A 20,249-nucleotide genomic window follows, 5' to 3' on the forward strand; every position below is an offset into this window, starting at 1 on the left:
GAATTCTGAGTCCGGTCAAATGAAGATAAGTGTTGTAAGTAGATGTTCCCAGGGAAATGCCAACAGGATAGATAATGATAGTTCTCTGGTGATGGAGCTTTTGGGAAGCTACAAATGCTTCTCACCCTCTCCATGGTACTGTGGTGTGAGGCTGTTGCTTTCAAGGCTACTTCAGATCTTAGGAAAGGACCATGGGATTAGGGTGCATTAAAACACCACAAAGCTTAGTTTTTTTTGTTTTTTTTTGTTTTTTTTTTTTAAATAAACATTCCTTGGATTGTGCAAGCATCTGGTTAATTTCCCATATTCTGAAAAAGAGGATATTTACAATTTTTGCCAGTGTTCTCATTGCTTTTATGGAGGAGCAGTTTTCTGCAGGCCCTTACTCCACCTTTCTCACTGATGTCCGGATCTTTTTCTTAAAACACAAAATAGCAACATGTTCATTTATTATATAAACAATATAATATCAACAAGCAAACATGCACAAAAACTTTTTAACTTATAATCTTACCCATTTAACACATCAACTGTTCTTGTATTTTAAATTCCATTTCTTACCTACTGACATGAATTCTTTTGGTACTATAACAGTCTAGATTTACTCTCAAATTTACTTCTGTTACTTTACATCATTGTTTCTTATGTTTCTTCATAATTTGTAGAATGAACATTTTAATGATTAATATTCTGTCAAGTTCACGTGCCATAATAATTTCACTGTCCTTTTTTTTTGACCATTTAGGAGTTTTCAACCTTACTGGTATTATAAATAAAGTTACTTTCACTACAAGCACGTACTTGTTTGAAAAAATATTTCCTTAGGGTAAATTCTGTTTAGTAATGTTTGCTATCAAAGGGTACAAACATTTTGTGCCTCAAGTTATTTCCAAAAGGATTATAGGAATTTATATTTCCATCAACAATGTTTCTTTATATCCATACTAACTTTGATATTGTTTTTAATTTAATAAAAATATATAAAATTATACAAAACTTAAGGTTGAACAACTTTTATGTTTTCTTAGTTATATGTGAATTTTCTGCTGTTGTGGTCTTAAAAGTGATATAGCCATATCTATGAATATGGTGGTCGGTATTTTCTTCACTTCTGAAAAAGTAATAGATTATCATATAGCATTTGCATTAAGTTAAAGCCACTTATAAATTGTTTTCCTTAACATTAACGTGTCTATTAATCTTTGTCACAATTTTTAGAAGTGCTAAATGACATATTTTATCCTAGCGAGAAATCTACCCTTTTAATGCTTCTTAGAAGCTAGTAATGTCATAGATTTCAGATATTACCAAAAAGTCTCTTTTAACCCCAGCTATAATTTAAAGCATCAATGACTTTTGTCAATGTATTGAATAATAGTATACAGTTTCTTGAGGAAAATGTATGTTAAATGTTACACAGTTATTGTGCAAACAAACTTTTAGAAGGTACCACTTTAAAAGTTGAGGATTTCTTATTTAGTAATTGAACCAACGAAAATTTTACCTGAAATTGGTGACTTTCTACAAATTCCATAACATTGTTTTTTCCCTTACAACCTAATCTGTTTTTTCCTTTTTCCCCAGTTTAAGGCCAATCCTCCTGCTGTGACTTTTGAACTAACTGGGGAGACAGACAACATATTTATGATAGAACGGGAGGGACTTCTGTATTACACCAGAGCCTTGGACAGGGAAACAAGATCTACTCACAATCTCCAGGTAAATTGATACCAGGTGAAGGGATCTAACTCCAGCCTCTCTGAGCACCCTTTGTTCTGGAAGTATGGCTGGCACCTTCCTTCCTTGCATAGAATCCAGTTACAGCTTTCCTTACATTAATGGCATGCTTTGCAATCCTCATATGTCCATTTCTTACCAATTACAGAGGGGCGTGGCAAACATATCCTTTTCCTTAGGCTTTTTAACCAGAGTAACCCCACTTACATTGCCAGGACCCTCTGATGGCATTACTTATCCAAGTAAGACCACGCTTAGGTACTTGGATCTAAAGTCAGCACATCTCTGATACTTCAATGGTATCTGCCTGTGGCTGTTGCACTGGCTTGGGACCCATGAAGAAGGCTGCATCGGTGCTGGGATGGAGCTCCTTTGGGCGTTGAAAGAAGCAGAGGGAACCATTAGCCAGAAGCTGACTAAAAAGACCCTTCTCCCTCTCTTTCTCCTTTAGTTTTCACCGTTGGTATCTGAATACCTAGGAAAGGCAGAGAGCTTACTATGGAAAAAAGAGTGAGATAAAAGCATTCTGTCTGGTACTTCTGCTGCAGGCCTTGCAGGCTGACCGCCATAATGGCTCTGGACGAGAACACAACACTTTCATATTCTCAGGGGTCACAGTGCTCTTGTTTCATGGACTCCAGCCATCCAGAACAGATGCATATTCAGTGTCCAGAACACCCTGCTGATAGAAAGTCACCATCATGATTAGCCAGGCTTAACTGATACAACCCCTATTTTAGCATTTCCCAATTTGGGCTTTTGTGAGTTCTTTCTCATCTACAGTCACCAGGCCATTGGTTCTTTGAGTTCTAATTTCCTTCAAGTGATTTTTGGGCATGTGACATGAAGTTCAGTCTCATCAATGTGGTTTCCTTTTCCTCAACATCAGGTTGCAGCCCTGGACGCTAATGGAACTATAGTGGAGGGTCCAGTCCCCATCACCATAGAAGTGAAGGACATCAACGACAATCGACCCACGTTTCTCCAGTCAAAGTACGAAGGCTCAGTAAGGCAGAACTCTCGCCCAGGTAACAGGCAGGGGCCGGAGATATTTATGGAAAGATGGAAGGGTGTCAGGTGGAAGGGGCAGACTTGTGTGGCTAATAGCTGCAGCTATCACGCAATAAGCACTATCTTACCTACATTTCACACTGATTTGGGAGTTGTTTCATTATCTCTATTGCTCCAGAGCATGGTCTCTCAACGCAGCACTACATATTGACATCTTGGGTCTGATAATTCTTTTTTTGGTCAGAGGCTATTCTGTGCCTTGTAGGATGATTGGCAGCATCCCCCTGACCTCTATCCACTATGTGCCCCCCCGCCAAGTTGTGACAATAAAAATGTCTCCAGGCATTGCCAAATATCCTCTGGTGGGTGGAGGGCACAAAATCCCAGCACTTTGGGAGGTTGAGGTGGGAGGATCACTTGAGCCAGGAGTTTGAGACCAGCCTGGGAGTTTGAGACCAGCCTGGGCAACAAAGTGAGATCCTGTCTCTACAAAAAATAATAAAGTTTGCTAGGTGTGGTGGTGCATGCCTGTAGTCCTAGCTACTTGGGAGGCTGAGGTGGCACAATCACTTGATCCCAGGAGATTGAGGCTGCAGTAAGTCATGATCACACTATTGCACTCGGTCTGGGCAACAGAGTGAGGTTCTGTCTCAAAAATTACCCCCAGTTGAAAAACACTTTTCTAGGGTGATCTTTAAGATACCTCAGAGCTCTAGAACACTGTAGAAAGGTGAGCTTACTCCCCTGTATCTTCTCAGGAACCTCCATTGATATTGTCACTGGTGGTTTCCAGCTCTTTTCTTCTCTTACATCCCATCTACGGCTCAGCCCTTCTCTATGCTGCATTGACCTTCTACCTTTCACTTCCACAAGAGCCCTTCATTAAGCCCTTCATTAAGGCCTTCATTAAGGCGTGAGTGTGTCCAGCAGGCACCTAGGAAGGAGCATCACCTCCTAACAGTTGTACACAACATAAATGAATGTTAGACTTCAGAGTTCTCAGAAATATGGTTATATCAACATTTACTGTATTAGAAATTTTAAAGATATTCATTTAAAATAATACTAATCAAGACTTGGGGCCATTTGCATCATCCCACCGTCAAGCTTCTTTCTTCTCTTTCTTCAATGCCTGCCTCCGAGAATTCCAGGAAAAGATTCACTTCACTTTATTATGTGGAGGGATGTCCCTGTCCCTGAAGCTGCATACCAAAGACTCACACAGACCCTGCTAAATGTGTAGCCTCCAGGCCGTACCTTTTCTCTCTTCACTAATAGAATCTGCTAGAGAAATGGCTTTCAAACTTTTTGGTTTCAGGACTTGTATATTCTCTTAAAATTTACTGAGGACTCCAGAGAACTTTTAGACATGTGGGTTATATCCAGTGGTATCCTGGTAAAGGCTTAACAGCTATTTTTCTAGGGGGACAAAGCTCTGATTTGTAGAATTTTCCAATTTCCATGTTACAAATACTCCTACCATGGCCTATTTCAAGTGACCATTCGTATTAATAATTGACACACAAAATTTCTGAAAATTCAACAGCTGAGTCTCATGAGCTGTTGCTAGTACATCACTGGTTATATCTATCAACATTTACTGTATTAGAAATTTTAGGAATACTATGCAGCCATAAAAAATGATGAGTTCATGTCCTTTGTAGGGACATGGATGAAACTGGAAATCATCATTCTCAGTAAACTATTGCAAGGACAAAAAACCAAACACCGCATGTTCTCACTCATAGGTGGGAATTGAACAATGAGAACTCATGGACACAGGAAGGGAAACATCACACTCTGGGGACTGTTGTGGGTTGGGGGGAGGGAGGAGGGACAGCATTAGGAGATATACCTAATGCTAAATGACAAGTTAATGGGTGCAGCAAACCAACATGGCACCTGGATGCATATGTAACAAACCTGCACATTGTGCACATGTACCCTAAAACCTAAAGTATAATAATAAAAAAAAGAAATTTTAAAAAATTATTAATTCATTTAAAATAACACTAATCAACATGTTTTAATGAAAAATAATTGATTTTAAAGACAAAAATAGTAAGAAAAATGGCATTGTGTTAATCTTTGCAAATCTCTTTAATGTCTGGATTAATAGAAAACACTTGGATTCTCATGTCTGCTTCTACATTCATTCTCTTGCCATGTGCTAGTTTGGATGAAGTATATGAAGGAAAATTAGCCTCACACAGATATGCAGTTGGACAAGAGAGGAATGTTTTAATAGTATTTTGAGATAACTGGATATTCTTTAGTACTATACCCAAACTCAATAAATTGTGGTTTCTTAAAGATTAGTTGCAAAGTGAAATCAATATCAATGCCATATTTTCCATTCTTTTACACTAAAATTCATTAAATTATCTTGTACTTTAAATGGGTCTTTTATACATACATGACCTTTAGCTTTACAGAGCACTTGAACAGTTTCAGGGACCCTTAGAGGTTCTTGGACCAGACTTTGAGAAACCTTATTTTAGGGAAGGGGAGTGGGATAAATATTTATTTCCCCACTGGTGTGAATTGTCATACCTTTCCCTATTATATCTCCACTTTTTAGGTGGAAAAAGTAGCTATGGTTGGTTTGGGTTTCCACTAATATCTTTTTTTTTTTTTTTCTGGGTACGTTTTCTTAAACAGGAAAGCCCTTCTTGTACGTCAATGCCACAGACCTGGATGATCCGGCCACTCCCAATGGGCAGCTTTATTACCAGATTGTCATCCAGCTTCCCATGATCAACAACGTCATGTACTTTCAGATCAACAACAAGACGGGAGCCATCTCTCTTACCCGAGAAGGTATGTTCAGGGGTGCCCTGGTAGGATTGTCTCGGTCAGAAAAAGGGAGTTTGGTCTGTCTCTTCCAGAGACGCTTCCTATTCCCTTCTCCCCTACTTCTCACAGGATCTCAGGAATTGAATCCTGCTAAGAATCCTTCCTATAATCTGGTGATCTCAGTGAAGGACATGGGAGGCCAGAGTGAGAATTCCTTCAGTGATACCACATCTGTGGATATCATAGTGACAGAGAATATTTGGAAAGCACCAGAACCTGTGGAGATGGTGGAAAACTCAACTGATCCTCACCCCATCAAAATCACTCAGGTAGTACCCAAGCCCAAGTAACACTGAGAGCCAACCAGATAAATGGCTTCACTTTGTAGAGACCCACCCTCACATTCTTCACTGATACACTTATCAGATACATTTTTGCATAGCATGATTATAAAGCAAATTATATAACCTCTGGCCCCGAGTCACTGGACTTGACCATGCATCATGGGCAGGAAACTTGGATGCAGATATTATGTTAGGCCGTTTTTGCATTGCTATAAAGAAATACCTGAGGTGGGTAATTCGTAAAGAAAAGTTTAATTGGCTCATGGTTTTGCAGGCTGTTCAAGCATGGCTCCAGCATCTGCTTCTGTTGAGGGCCTTGGGAAAATTACGATCATGGCAGAAGGCAAAGGGGGAGCAGGAGCATCACATGACGACAGTGGGAGCAAGAGAGTTAGGCGGGAGGTGCCACACACATTTAAGCACCAGGCCTCATGTGAACTCAGAGTGAGAACTCGCTTATCACCAAGGGCATGGCGCTAAGCCATTCACGAGGGATCTGCCCCCATGATCCCACCTCCCACTGGGCCTCACTTCCAATACTGGGGATTACATTTCAAAATGAGATTTGGAGGGGACAAACATCCAAACTACATCAGATATATACTTTTGCTTTCAGAGAGAGCCTCACTCACCCTCACCTTAAAAGTAGACAGCAGTGATGTTTGTTGTTCCCTGTTAGCAGTGTGGGATATGGCTGCCCTGCAGTGGATCATTTATGGTGCACACATTGTATGTATGGACATGGTTTGCTTTGGGGGTTGCAAATAGTTTTGAAAGGCTGCTGCTGCTTATTGTGGAAAAAATCTTGACCCAATAGACTTGCCCCATCAAAGGCTGAGGGACAGAGATAGGACTGGCTAGGGGTAAAAGGATCATAGCAGGGAACCTTTCCCCTTGGAAACTCCCTCACACCTGGCATTCTATCTCCTGTGTGTGCCTCTCCCCTCCATTCAGATGCTCCTACTTCCCCACCTCCGTGGCATGTGCTCTTACCTTAGGCCCCCTCCTACCTTAGCTCCTAGAAATTCACTCTGGACTCCACCCAGATTTGATATTTTCTGGAAGCCCTGGAAATTCCTCCACATGAAAGCTGTGGGTTAGTGGGAGATCCCTGGATTTGGAAGCAGATGAACAAAATCATATTCCTGTTCCATCACTTGAATGACTGATCATAAACAAGTCATTTAACTATTCTGAGCCCCAATGTCTCATCAATAAAATAGGGATAATACTTCAGTGTTTTGTGAAGATTAACTGAGACAGTATCTGTAAAAGTAGATAAAAATATTAGATATTAAAATATATTATTATCAAGAAGTACTAGTCTGTAGTTCCCCTAATATTTTTTTAATGCTACTATTGTTAAGGGGCCCTGGAATGGCCTATCCAGTCATATTTATTGGGATGGGCCCAGGGACATTTATTTATTGAATGTTGAATTAATGAACTTCGACTTCAGGAGGGGAAAAAAAAGGAAGAACAGCAGGAAGAATTCTGATTTCCCAGTTAGAAAGAAAGCATGTCAGCACTCATTACCATGAGACTTTCTGATTGGGGGCCTAGACTAAAGTCTTCATAGCTATTATTCAGGTTACTCCCATAGGGATTTGTGAATGCTGCAAAGAACTCATGCTTAGTTGCCTTGGGGCTGCCAAGGAAAAATTCTAGAGTGCCTACCCAATTTTCAGGCCTGGAAAAAATGCTCTGGGTATTCTGAAACCCAAAAGGAGAGAGGGAGAGAGGGAGAAAGGGAGAGGGGGAGAGGGGGAGGGGGAGGGGATACGGGGGAGTGGGGAGGGGGAGAGGGGAAGAGGAACTCAGACTGAATTTTTAGAACACAAGAGGAGCCCACTTTAGAACCAAGAAGGTAGTCTGCATGGACAGTGGGTGATGCTTAAATAATTAGCAAGGGACAAAGTTGCTGCTGTGATACCTTCCCAGGCTGCTCTGAGAATAGTTTATTGTGGAAATTTCAACTAGCAGTAGGACCTTGGGCAAATCGCTTAAATTTTTTGTGCCCTAGTTTCTTCATTATAAAATAGAGATAACAGTAGTCTATACTTCAGAGGACTGTTCGGAGATTAAATGAGATAACATAAATATGTTTAGAATTGTGTCTGGCATGTGGCAAACTCAGTAAACATTATTAATATATCAGACCAGGCTCTGTCTATATAACAAGTAGGTTGGTCTTACTTGTGTTATTTTTTATTTTTGCCAGGTTGTTTACAAACAACCCTAGGAGTTGGCAGTTATTCTCATCCCTGAAGTCTCTGAGGCTAAATATTTAGAAAAGGAATGTCCTTATTTTTGTATCATTTGTCTTACTTAATGGCATGGAGAAGACTTCAGAGTGGCCCCTATTGCCCCCGTTCATCTTCATCGGTGAGTGTTAGACGCTCACCATACATCGCGGCTTAGTCCTCAGACACTGCCAACTACAAAGTACATTTTGTTTCTTAAATCGATGGTTCATGGTTAGAAAGCTTTCACAGTCAGACTTCCAAAAGAAAGCAACCCAGAAACCCTGTAGAGGGTTTGTGAAGAATTGCTTTAGAGAAGAAACATTTCCTGGTGTGCTTTTCTCGAGCAACATAGCTTGGTGGGGGGAAACAGGCTTATTTTAGGTTAAAAGTGAAAAATGTAATTCAGTTGTTATAAGAAACCACAGACATACAAGGTTGTCAGAGATTTCAAATTGAGAACCAGAAAATTATTTCCTTTCCAGTTCTCTCAGTCCAAATGTAGCTTTCCTCACAACTGACTTTGGGCCTTGTAGGTGCGGTGGAATGATCCCGGTGCACAATATTCCTTAGTTGACAAAGAGAAGCTGCCAAGATTCCCATTTTCAATTGACCGGGAAGGAGATATTTATGTGACTCAGCCCTTGGACCGAGAAGAAAAGGATGCAGTGAGTAAAAGAGAAGAGTTTCACAGGCGACAAGACAAAGTCCTATGCCCATCTACAGTTGAGAGCAAAATGGATTTTATTTTAAAGAAAAAGAAAACACATTTCAGATTCCAGCATATTATTGGTTTTCAAAGACATGATAATTTTCACATAATTCTGACCCATCTCTTTTTTTTATTTTCCAATTCTAAGTGAATTAAAAATAAGGGAGTAAATGACATAGAAATGAAACAGCAATTTTCCCTGACTTTGGCAGAGGATGGTGGGTGAGTCTTGTCTTAACTCTGACTTTCCTGTTGTAGTATGTTTTTTATGCAGTTGCAAAGGATGAGTATGGAAAACCACTTTCATATCCGCTGGAAATTCATGTAAAAGTTAAAGACATTAATGATAATCCACCTACATGTCCATCACCAGTAACCGTATTTGAGGTCCAGGAGAATGAACGACTGGGTAAGAAATGAGAGCTGCCTAATGCTGTGTAACTGCCCTCCATTTCTCTCCTTTGCTGGGTAAAAGGTGAGCAGGAGCCCTTACTGGGAGTCAATAATCCATGTCTTCCACAGCATAGAGGTTGACTGTACCTTGGGAATCATGTAGGGATTCTATTTGTATATTATTATTATTAATTATCTGGATATTATTCTTAAGTATCTGGATATTAGGATACTGGATATTATTCTTAAATTGGGGCTTTTGTAACTACCACTACCGCTACTACCATTATCACTATTATTATCACCCTTACCACTACCATTAGTATCACAGCCACCTACACTAGTATCTTATATACATGTATATAGGGATATCTCATTTGCAGGATTTCCCCATACATTATTTGACCTCTAATAATCTCATTAAAGAGATAATCTCATCACATTTGCCAAAGAATTTAAACATTTACACCCAAAGTCAGACAGACACCCTGCAATAAGTAAGTAATACCAGTGGAAGTTGACTTTTGACCTTTGGGCCCCCCTCTCTAAGAAGCTGATAATATAATTCAAGAGGCTGCTAGATGAAGTCAAATCCCATCTATTTTTATCATTTTTGCTTCTTCTTGCTATGTTTTCTTTTACTGTGTCCTGTGATAGCTTTTTAGTTTTTGTATAGGAACAACTACTATAAGAACATTATAATTTCTGGGAGTTTTAATGGCTTCTCTGGGTTTGGGACAATGCTTGTCTATTTCCCCCTTGGCAGTGAACCCCTTGACTGAGCAGACTGGCATTTCTTGAAATGTTTTGTTCTGTTGTGCTGTGTACATTTCAGAGGCTTAGAAGTGTAGCAGCCTCACGACTATCATTTCTAGAGTTTTGCCGCCCTTGTGGACAGATCCTCCTATGCTTTGTGGATGGGCTCACATTTTCTTTTTGTCCCTCCATTCCTCACCAGACACAACTCTGACAGAGTGGGTGCCTTCCTGGAGGCTTGGTGGGTGCTGCTGGAGCGACTTGCTCACACTGCTCATTATTTTTCTTCTTGCTATCAGGTGTCGTGTGGGCTGCCTTTTGTCAGTGTGTTCTGTGTCACTGTGTTCTGTGCAGGTCCTCTCTGTTTCATTTTTTCAACTCTTGCCACAACAGGAAGAGTTAATGCCAGCTTGAAGGATTTCAGTTCATTATAAGGAAGAATCTTCTCACAGTCACAGTTGTGTAACAATAGCCAACAAACACGTGTGCCATCACCTTCTTGGGAAATCTGGGATGGTCTGTGACACTGAATAAAGGTGGAAAATCTTTGACAACCTTTCTCGACCTGGACATGACACTTCAAGCCTCTTTTACATTGGGCCAAACATATAGTCCATTTGTTACCTATTTCTGCAAAACAGATTGCCCTAAAGCTTGGCAGCTTAAAACAACAAGCATGTATTATGTCACAGTTTCTGTGAGTCGGGAATCTGGGTGAAGTTCAGCTGGGTACCTCTAATTCAGAGAGTTCTGAGAGAGAGGGAAAGAGTACGGCAGAGCAGGAAAGGACAGGCATCAGTCTTTCTATGACCTAATCTTGGAAGCGATCCCATCACTTTTGCCATTAGAAACAAGTCGCTAGGCCCAGCCTGCACTCAACAGGATGGAGTTATGAAAAAGCACAAATACCAGGAGATGGGGGTTGCTGGGAGCCCTTTTAGAGGCTCCTACCTCATCTGGGAAGAGTATAGTGCTGGTTTTCTGAGACTGAAGAAGTATTGTTGGTAGAATAAATTTTGAAGGGGCTCAGTTTGCTATTTGCCTCTCTAAAGGTGAGAATTTATTTTGTAAAAATATTTCAGAGTCTTTAGTGGACCAAGAATTCTTATAAATCAACTGAGTATATTCTATATATGTAACATGAAAGAGGTACAAGACAATGCTCCTGCCTTGTGGGGACTTACTGTCTAGCCTAGCTGATAGGACATGAGTAGGTGGAAATATACACAAATAAAACCTTGATAAAATACTGAATTAGGCCAGGTGCAGTGGCTCATGCCTGTAAATCCCACCCAGCACTTTGGGAGGCCGAGATGAGCAGATCACTTGAGGCCAGGAGTTCAAGACCAGCCTGGCCAACATGGTGAAACCCTGTCTCTACTAAAAAAAACAAAAACAAAAACAAAAAAACTACAAAAATTATCCAGGTGTGGTGGTGCATGCCTGTAATCCTAACTACTTGAGAGGCTTAGGCACGAGAATTGCTTGGACCTGGGAGGTAGAGATTGCAGTGAGCCGAGATCATGCCACTGCACTCCAGCACAACAGAGTGAGACTCCATCTCAAAAAAAAAAAAATTATATATATATATATATATATATATATATATATATATATATTCCCCAGTGTATTTACATTCTCCTGTTCGGTATCTTGTGGGACTCGTGTCTCCAAGTCTTAGCAACACTAACATTTATTCTTGAATTCCACTTGCCACCAAGTCTTATGTATTCATACAGAAAATTTAGACTCTCATAAAAGCCCCACCTGCCTAAATATTTCTGCATATTTCCAAGAGATGCTACGTATACTCCTGTATCAGTTTGAGCTCCACTTGTTCCTGGCCTCAGTCACTCAGAGATATGGTTTTCCTTTCACTTTCGACTGATCCACAAGGTCCTCTGCTCCCAGTAAGGGGTGTCCTCTGATGCCAGGAGTCCTCATGGTGCCTCTGGTAGCATGGAGGTTTCCTGTGAGTGAGAGGAGGACAGTGTCCTGGGTTTCTTGCTCACTTGCTGAGGGGATAGGGGTATAGCAGGGCTGCTGAGACACCAAATGACCACAGAATTTAGTAAGACGCTCTTTCATCCCAGCACACAGATTCTTTTCTTGAAAGGGCATATGCACGCTATATGCACTAGAAACATATTCTCTTCTGGCCTATTCCTTCTGATGGTCCCGGCATGCAGCCCATGAGACACATCTGCATGTGTCCAGCTCCACTGTAGACAAAACATAGGTACTTTCTTTTTCCTCCCCCAACCCAAAACCAGAAAACCTCTAAATTTCCATATGTGTCAGTGGATGCAAACTGTGTCAGCAGATGAGGGAGGGGGTGTAACTCCACAAATGGGATGAATTCAAGTTTGAGCTCCTACGTGGGATTCTTGCTGCATATAAAGAGACCCACAATTCCCACCTCCCAGAGTAGGATGGTCTGGAACCTGTTGGAACTTGCCCAGAGCTGGGTGCAGAACCGAGTCATAGCCACTGGCTTGTAGAACTCCCTGGACTGAAACCCTCACGGGAATAAAATACTTAGGACCACAAACTACTGCACGGTGGAGAGGATCCTGCCTGGTCCCTGCCCTGTGTTATCTTTGGAGTAGAGTCGGTTTCTGCAATTGTTCCATGAAGTTGCTTAGAGGCAATCTAGGGTTGGCTTCTCTTTGTTTAGTGATACCATTTGCCATGTGTATTAGTATCCTAGGGCTACAGCAACAAATCACCACCAACTTGGTGACTTAAAACAACAGAAATCTGTTCTCTCCTAGTCCTGGAGGCTGGAAGTCTGAAATCGAGGTGCTTGCAGGGCCGCATTCCCTCCAGAGTCTCAAGGGGAGAATGTTTCCTTGCCTCTTCTGGCTTCTGTTGGCATCTAGTGTTCCCTGGCTACTTGTGGCAGCCTATCTCCAACTTCTAGCTTCCTCCTCCAGATCATTTCCTCCTCTGTGTGCATCTCGGTGTTTCCCTTCTTAGAGGTGCACCTGTCACTGAATTTAGGGCTGCCTTTAAATCCAGGATGATTTCATCTCCAGAGCCTTAACTAGTGACATCTGTGAAGGCCCTATTTGCAAATGAGTCCCATGCTCAGGTTCTGGTAGACATGAAGTTTTGGGAGGGAGCATTAGGTGTTGCAGCCTGAATGTGTCCCCCGTGCCCCCCAAATTGTATGTTGAGGTCATAACCTTCTGTTCTAGGCTACATCTTCCCCTTCCCCCAGATTCATAGGGTGAAGTTCTAACCCCTAGTACCTCAGAATGTGTCTATATTTGGAGATAAGGTTTTTAAAGAGGTAATGAAGGTAAAATGTCCTTACAGCGGGCCCTAATCCAGTTTGACTGGTATCCTTATAAGAGGAAATGTGGACATAGGGAGGTTCAGAAGGAAGGTGCTGTGAAGGCACCGGAAGGAAAAGACAGCTACCCACAAGCCTAGGAGAAGCCTCGGAAGAAACCAACCCCAGCAACACCTTGATCACAGACTTCTGGCCTCCAGAACTGTGAGAAAATAAGTCTCTGTTGTTTAATCCATGATACTTAATGACAGCCCTGGCTGACAAATACACTATTCAACAATTACATGGTAGGATGAGAAGAACCAAAATAAATCTAAGAACATTTGTCTGCTATCCAAAGTTATTCATGGTGTTTTCTAGGAATGTGCTTATTTAGTGAAACTATTTTAATAGATTACGTGGAGCCTGTAATGGTGGGTTTTTCTTCTTTCCTTCCTCATAGGTAACAGTATTGGGACACTTACTGCACATGACAGGGATGAAGAAAATACTGTCAACAGTTTTTTAAACTACATCATTGTGGAGCAAACTCCCAAACTTCCCATGGATGGACTCTTCCTAATCCAAACTTATGCTGGAATGTTACAGTTAGCTAAACAGTCCTTGAAGAAGCAAGATACTCCTCAGTACAACTTAACGATAGAGGTATCTGACAAAGGTTAGTATCACATCCACCATCTTGAGTACAAATCATTGTTTTCCTTCTAGCTATGACTTATTTGCCTGCTCTAATGTCCGGTATGTCATAGAATGATGCCATTTAAACATTCTTTGCTTCCTTTGTGAAACACACATAACAGAGAGATAGCTGGTTGAACATTGTAAAGGCCAGAGCTGCAGCTCAGGCACCATTGTTGTGTTGGTCTGGGTCCTATGAGAAGCAGATGCCAAAAGGAGATTGAATGTACAAGGATTTTACTGGGGGGGAGCCTGTGAGAAAAAACTGTGGAAGGGCACAAAGAAGGCTGGGAGAGTCATCAGACCGAAATATAAGCCTGATGCCTGATGCTGAGTGAAGGGGAGATGGAGAAGGAAGGCTGGTGGGAATGTCCTAGATTAGAACAGTCTGAGGAAAGCTCAGCACAGCTGTTGGGGAGTCTAAAGGTGGCTGTCAAAGGAATTCATTGTCTTTGAAAATGAGCTTTACAATTGCTGCTTCTCTCGGTCACTGGCTGTGGATAGTCCAGGGGAGGTGAGGTCCCAGTGTGAATGTGGTAATAGATTCCAGAGCACAGCAGTGGGGCTGTTGTCAATTAACATCCCTGTTGTTGGAGGTCTGCCAGGCATATTCTGCAGACCGTGATTACAAACAGCAAAACTAATTGTATCTCCCAATTCTTGCTTTCAGACTGAAAGGGCTCTACCGTAGGGAAGTGGAGGAGAAGCGTATCTTTCGGGAAGTTCTGTCTTATCATCAGCTTCTAGTTGGCTGTTTGACAGTATCAGGAGACATTCTTCCCTATACTCCTTATACAATTGCAAAGCAGGTGGTTCTTAATCTCCGTTGGGTCACAGGAGCCTTTGAGAATCTGATAAAAACTATGCATTCTCAGTCAACTGCACACATTGTTAAACAAATATGCACAGACACACAAAATACCTGGATTCAAAGAGAGACTCATTTCAAGGGCACTCAGACTCCTAGAAGTTCCTTTGAGTTAACTCGTACTGAATCTTCAATTACCATATAATTCAGTAATTGTTCTGCTGGCAGGCACGGATGACACAGGTATGGAGAACAAACAAGAAACGTTTCACATTGTGCTTCATGTTTCTCTCCTTTACAGGGACATTGAGATACTAGGCAGAAGCCAGGTTTAGTAGGGCCCTAATGTGGAATGTTCGAAACCCAGTAATTTGACAAATATTAAGGCCCTAATATTTGTCTAGCATTATTGTAAGAGATAGAACAGATGTACATATAATAAATCTTCTCTATCCATGACGAGCTAACAATTTCACACTATCAGCAGTCCATTCTTTCAGCGGTTATTCCGCATTTACCTATTTGAGGCACCATGCAAGGTATTGGGGAGACATAGATGATTCTGTCCTCAGGGAGCACTCATTCTGGTAGAGGAGATGGACACGTGAGTCAGTAAATTGCAAGGAACCGCACAAGGTAGCCCATGAAGGAAATAAGTGACTCAGTGGAGGGAGAGAACAGGTACAGCTTTCTGGAAGAGGTGTCTCTGAGCTGGGCTTCAAAGGATGAATATGACAAGTTACAAAATCATGTAGGGCTTATGGGAGAGTGGGAATCCATGTGGAAATGCATGAGCACCTGGAGCAATTTCAAGATAGAGTTTAAAGTGGGAATCAGATTACAAATTGTTTATTTGCATGAGTACATCTATAGAAAATATGGACCAGATTATAAAATATGTTCAAATACATGTGTGTGTTGATATAACTAAACATTCAACTGTGCACTACAGAAAGCTAGAGACTAGGCTATAATTAACACAGTTTTAAGTAAAACCAGGGAAGGCCTTTTACCCAGAAAGGCCCACTGCTGGCCAAACGAGGTGTGTGCAGAGCAGCGAGCCAGTGGGTTCCAGGTCTGGGACCACTCCAGTCTTCAGTCATTCTTGTTGTCTACAAACGTTCTGAGGACCAGCCTTAACTTCAATCAATATCCACTTGGTTGTAATTGGAGTGTTAATGGATTCTGTCCCTGGGATCACATCCAGTGCATTGAGCACCAGCTCTAGAGTTAAACTACCTGGGAGTATTAGTCAGGATCCCAGCAGGAAGTGGAGGCTTCCCTTAAAGAGTTTAAAGAAGGGATTGTTTGCAAAGGTTGTGGGCAGGGTTAAGGGAAACCAACAGGAGGTGTGAAGCACAGTGAGCAGCATTTTCTGCCCTAAAACCTGAAGGAGCCAGGGAAGGGAGCATCCCCCAAAGGAGCAAGGCCTGTGCCTGTCACTAGAAGAGGGCTGTTGACAACGGGGGTGTGACACCCCCAGCCACGCTCTTCCTGTCTTCCCTCCAGTCTCTTGCCAGGCCTCCCATTGGCAGAACCTAACTGTTACCCTCAGGGTGAGGATGTACATTGATGCAGTTCATAAGGTCAGCCCCTTGGGCTACAGAGCACAGACGAATGGATGGTGGCTGCAGAGGGCAAAGGAGCCTCTGGGTTTGAATCCTGGCTCCATCACTAGTTAGTTGTGTGACCCTGGTCAGGTTACCTGAACTTCTCTATTCCCTGGCTTCCTCATCTGTTAATTAAATGGGAATGACAGTAGCACCTACATCATGAAGTTATCATGAAGACAAACGAGTAACTCGGGTAAACAATACAGTTGCTGATATATAGAGGCCACTAACAATTGTACTGTGATGAAAACATCGGTTCTGTTATTCACATTTTACAGATAAACTGAGTGAGGCACCCAAGCTCTCACATATATGCTAAGTGGCAGAGCCAGAGTCCAAACAGTGAATTCCAAGCCCAGAGTCTTAACCATTATACAGTGCAGTGCACCATGGTTAGATCAACGGCAACCCAACAAAGAACCTGTCATTTTATTTCTTGTTCTCTCTCCCCGAGGCATCCTGCCCCACCTGCACCCCACACACATCTGGAATCTAGCTGAAGCTGCTGTGTGCCTAGGTCTTGGAATTGTGAAACCCATCCCTGAAAGCCTGGGTGATTTCTCCAGGGTTCCAGGAGCTACCTCTGTCCCCACCTTGCTTCCTGCAGGCTGGGTAGCCAGACTCTTGTGAACAGGCCAATTGTGCCAGTTCCTCCCTTACTTAGAGAGAAGAGAGCAGGCCCTTGAACCGCCCCATCATAGTAGTCAGAGCAGATGTAGGTTGGATGTATTGAGAGAAGGAGACAGCCACTGGGATGCTCAGAGAAGGCTTTCTGGAAGGACAGTTTTGCTCTGGACTTTGAAGATTACATAAGTTTCACTAGTCAGAAAAAGACTGCTTCACAAAAAAGAAGCCATCCTGCTCAGGAACAAACCTTACCTCACTTTACTTAGGAGGACAGCAGGTGGACAGCAATGAAAAACCTAGAAAAATCTCTCTTAGATCTGTCTTTAGCTACCCTGCCCCACACTTGGTGACCACTTTGGTACAGGTGGGAAGCAGAGAACCCACTCTCTGCACAAATTGCATGTCAATTGCAAAATTGTGGCTATGGCTGTCACTTCACTTGCCAAGTATTTTCTTGCGGATTTCTGATATTAATGCATAATTTTCAATGAAAATTTCTATGACATATGACTTTGGTTTTCAGATTTCAAGACCCTTTGTTTTGTGCAAATCAACGTTATTGATATCAATGATCAGATCCCCATCTTTGAAAAATCAGATGTGAGTAGTTTTCGTTATTTGTTTTTTCTTTACTTTGTTCGTTTTACTTGACCCTTTCTTTTGGGATAAAGACACAGACAGTAGCTAGGAAAAGTGCCAGACTTAGCAGATAATCTTGGTCAGTGCACCAATAACCCAGATGCCATCTTCAGTGGAAATCTTTGGGGAACAATAACATTTACTATTATAGGTGTCTGGGAACATTCGTTTATAAACTCCTGCCAATAGCTCATTTATTCCAAGGGCTGCTTAAAAGCAACCACCACAATCTTTGTCAAATTGAAAAAAGTTGAATGGCGGCTTGCAGTTTGTCATTATATATTTTTGTGTATTAGGACAATAAATAGATTTACTGTTAGGTCTCAAGCATTTTTAGCCAAAAATTTAATATTTGGAATATTGGCAATTTAATTTGTAATAATTGGGTAAGAGAAAGGGAGAAGAAAAAATTAATCTCTAACTTAAGCTAAAGAAAAGTGTGCCCAAGACATTTGAGAGAATTAGAACTGGACAGAAAGAAAAAAGTCAATTTAGAACCTCAAGAAAAATGCAAATTACTATTTTCTTGTCATTGATAGGGCGTTCAGACTTGGTGATGACTTTATCATTGTTTCCCTTAGGAGGGAAGTCCCTATTTATTTTGAAGGAACAAGACGCCTATTTGACTAGACTGTTATGTCATTTTTAAAGTCAGTTATGAGGCAGCCCAGAGCCCTGTGATGATGTTCATAAATCAAAATAGGGACAAGGCTGCAACAAAGAAGGGAATTGATTTATGAGGGGGGATAGGGGTGGGAAGAGGTGTGAGTGGATATGTCTTGTATAACAGGCACTGAGGTTCAGCAGGCATCAAATAACCCGTTTCTTCTTAGCCTCCATTCTCTTGGGCATTTGATCCTTTCCTAACTTTGTGACCTCCTTACCTTTTATCGAGACAGTGTTTTTTAGATTGAGGGTAAGAATCCTGCATTTGAAGTCTCAGAGCTTAAATACTTATCTGGCTACAGAGAGAGTGAACCTGCTTCTTTCAATGCTGTGGTCCTCTCTTCTGAGCCCTACTTATAACCTTCTTTAGGATCACGATGCCAAGAGAGATAGATGATCTGGGGGATTTTTAGCAGAGTGGGAGATGGTCTAGGCCAGTGTTCAAGAGCACAGGCTTTGGAGTTGCACAAACATGGCTTTGAATCCCAATCCTTTTGACCCACTAGCTGTGTGACCCTTGGTGGGTTTTACTTCTCCAAGCCTTTGCTCCTCGTAAGTGGAGATGGTAACCTAACTACTCTGTAAGATGTTTTGTTGCTTTTCTTTATTGAGCACTTACTATGTGCCAAGAATTTAGGAGCTTTACATGCATTGTCCCCCTTAATGCCCACAGCAAACATGAAGTAGGTTCTATTACTATTGTCTCCATTGGACAGATGATGAAACTGACACTTAAAGAAGTGAAGTAACTTGCTTCAAGCCACTCAACTAATAAGAAGCAAGCCTACAATTCATATTCAGCCTGTTTAACTCTAAAGTTCAAGCTTTTAATCAACCTCTATTCATTGGTTGATTGAAGAATTAATTAAATAAGGTATATAAAGTGCCTACCACCTGATACTCAATACATGGTGGCTATTTATATCATTACTACTACAATAATTAAGTTACTAAACAAATTGGATATGGGAGGGGGAATTTGTTTTAGAATCCTACCAGTAGCTCTCTGAGATATTGCGTTCTTTGGTACAATGGATATCAGCTCATGAGTATGACTGATGTTAAAATCAACTGCAATATATTCATCAATAGGAAAAAGCATGCCCCAGGAAGATTGATGCAAACTATGACTTGTGTCTATTCTGAAACCAGAGAGATAAGTTTGTCCTTTGGCTTTGATGACAGCAGACCTACTCATTGTTTCCTTCTCCATTTTCTCCTTAGTATGGAAACCTGACTCTTGCTGAAGACACAAGCGTTGGGTCCACCATCTTAACCATCCAGGCCACTGATGCTGATGAGCCATTTACTGGGAGTTCTAAAATTCTGTATCATATCATAAAGGGAGACAGTGAGGGACGCCTGGGGGTTGACACAGATCCCCATACCAACACCGGATATGTCATAATTAAAAAGGTAAATAGCCCATTTATTTAATATAATTTGTCTTTGTCTGTGGGTTAATTTACTAATGACAGTGTGAGGATCTATAAGCAGAGGTGATGTATTAGCAGCCACCTCTCAGGCATGGTGATGGGTTCCTGGATTCCTGGATTGCTCTTAGTCGTTCCTGTCTTCCTGACGGACGGAAAGTCAGGATTCTAGACCTGGCTCTGCCGCTAGCTAGCCAAGTAACTTTTGCAGGGAGGTAATGTCACATAAAATATATAAAATGCAGGATGAACAATTTTTTAGTATAAGTGTGTTCCATGCAATATTTGGGACACACTTATACTAAAAACATGTTTGTTATTTATCTGAACTTCAAATCAAACTTGGTGTTCTGTGCTTTTATTTGCTATTTGCTAAATCTCGCAAGATTGTTAGGGTCCAGGAGTGGCACTCAGGGCCTCGCTTTCACTTCCCCCTTTGCAAATGTGAGGAGTTGGGTTGGATGACCCCATTGGTCTTTTAGGCTGTAAACCCTT

At 41.5% G+C, this 20,249-nt stretch overlaps 1 protein-coding gene across 2 annotated transcripts in view; it reads left to right on the forward strand.

Moving 5' to 3' along the window:
* Positions 1 to 20,249, forward strand: part of CDH17 (cadherin 17) — a 95,540-nt gene that overhangs the window by 41,507 nt on the left and 33,784 nt on the right. For both annotated transcript variants that reach the window (XM_003268315.4, XM_003268313.4), the window contains exons 4-12: positions 1,585 to 1,719; positions 2,627 to 2,765; positions 5,410 to 5,568; positions 5,674 to 5,873; positions 8,668 to 8,799; positions 9,102 to 9,252; positions 13,733 to 13,948; positions 17,540 to 17,616; positions 19,546 to 19,737. In XM_003268315.4, coding sequence (XP_003268363.1) covers positions 1,585 to 1,719; positions 2,627 to 2,765; positions 5,410 to 5,568; positions 5,674 to 5,873; positions 8,668 to 8,799; positions 9,102 to 9,252; positions 13,733 to 13,948; positions 17,540 to 17,616; positions 19,546 to 19,737 — 1,401 coding nt within the window. The remainder of the gene's footprint in view (positions 1 to 1,584; positions 1,720 to 2,626; positions 2,766 to 5,409; positions 5,569 to 5,673; positions 5,874 to 8,667; positions 8,800 to 9,101; positions 9,253 to 13,732; positions 13,949 to 17,539; positions 17,617 to 19,545; positions 19,738 to 20,249) is intronic.

The sequence above is a fragment of the Nomascus leucogenys genome, chromosome 16 (assembly GCF_006542625.1).
Source record: "Nomascus leucogenys isolate Asia chromosome 16, Asia_NLE_v1, whole genome shotgun sequence".
Classification (NCBI taxonomy): Eukaryota; Metazoa; Chordata; class Mammalia; order Primates; family Hylobatidae; genus Nomascus; species Nomascus leucogenys.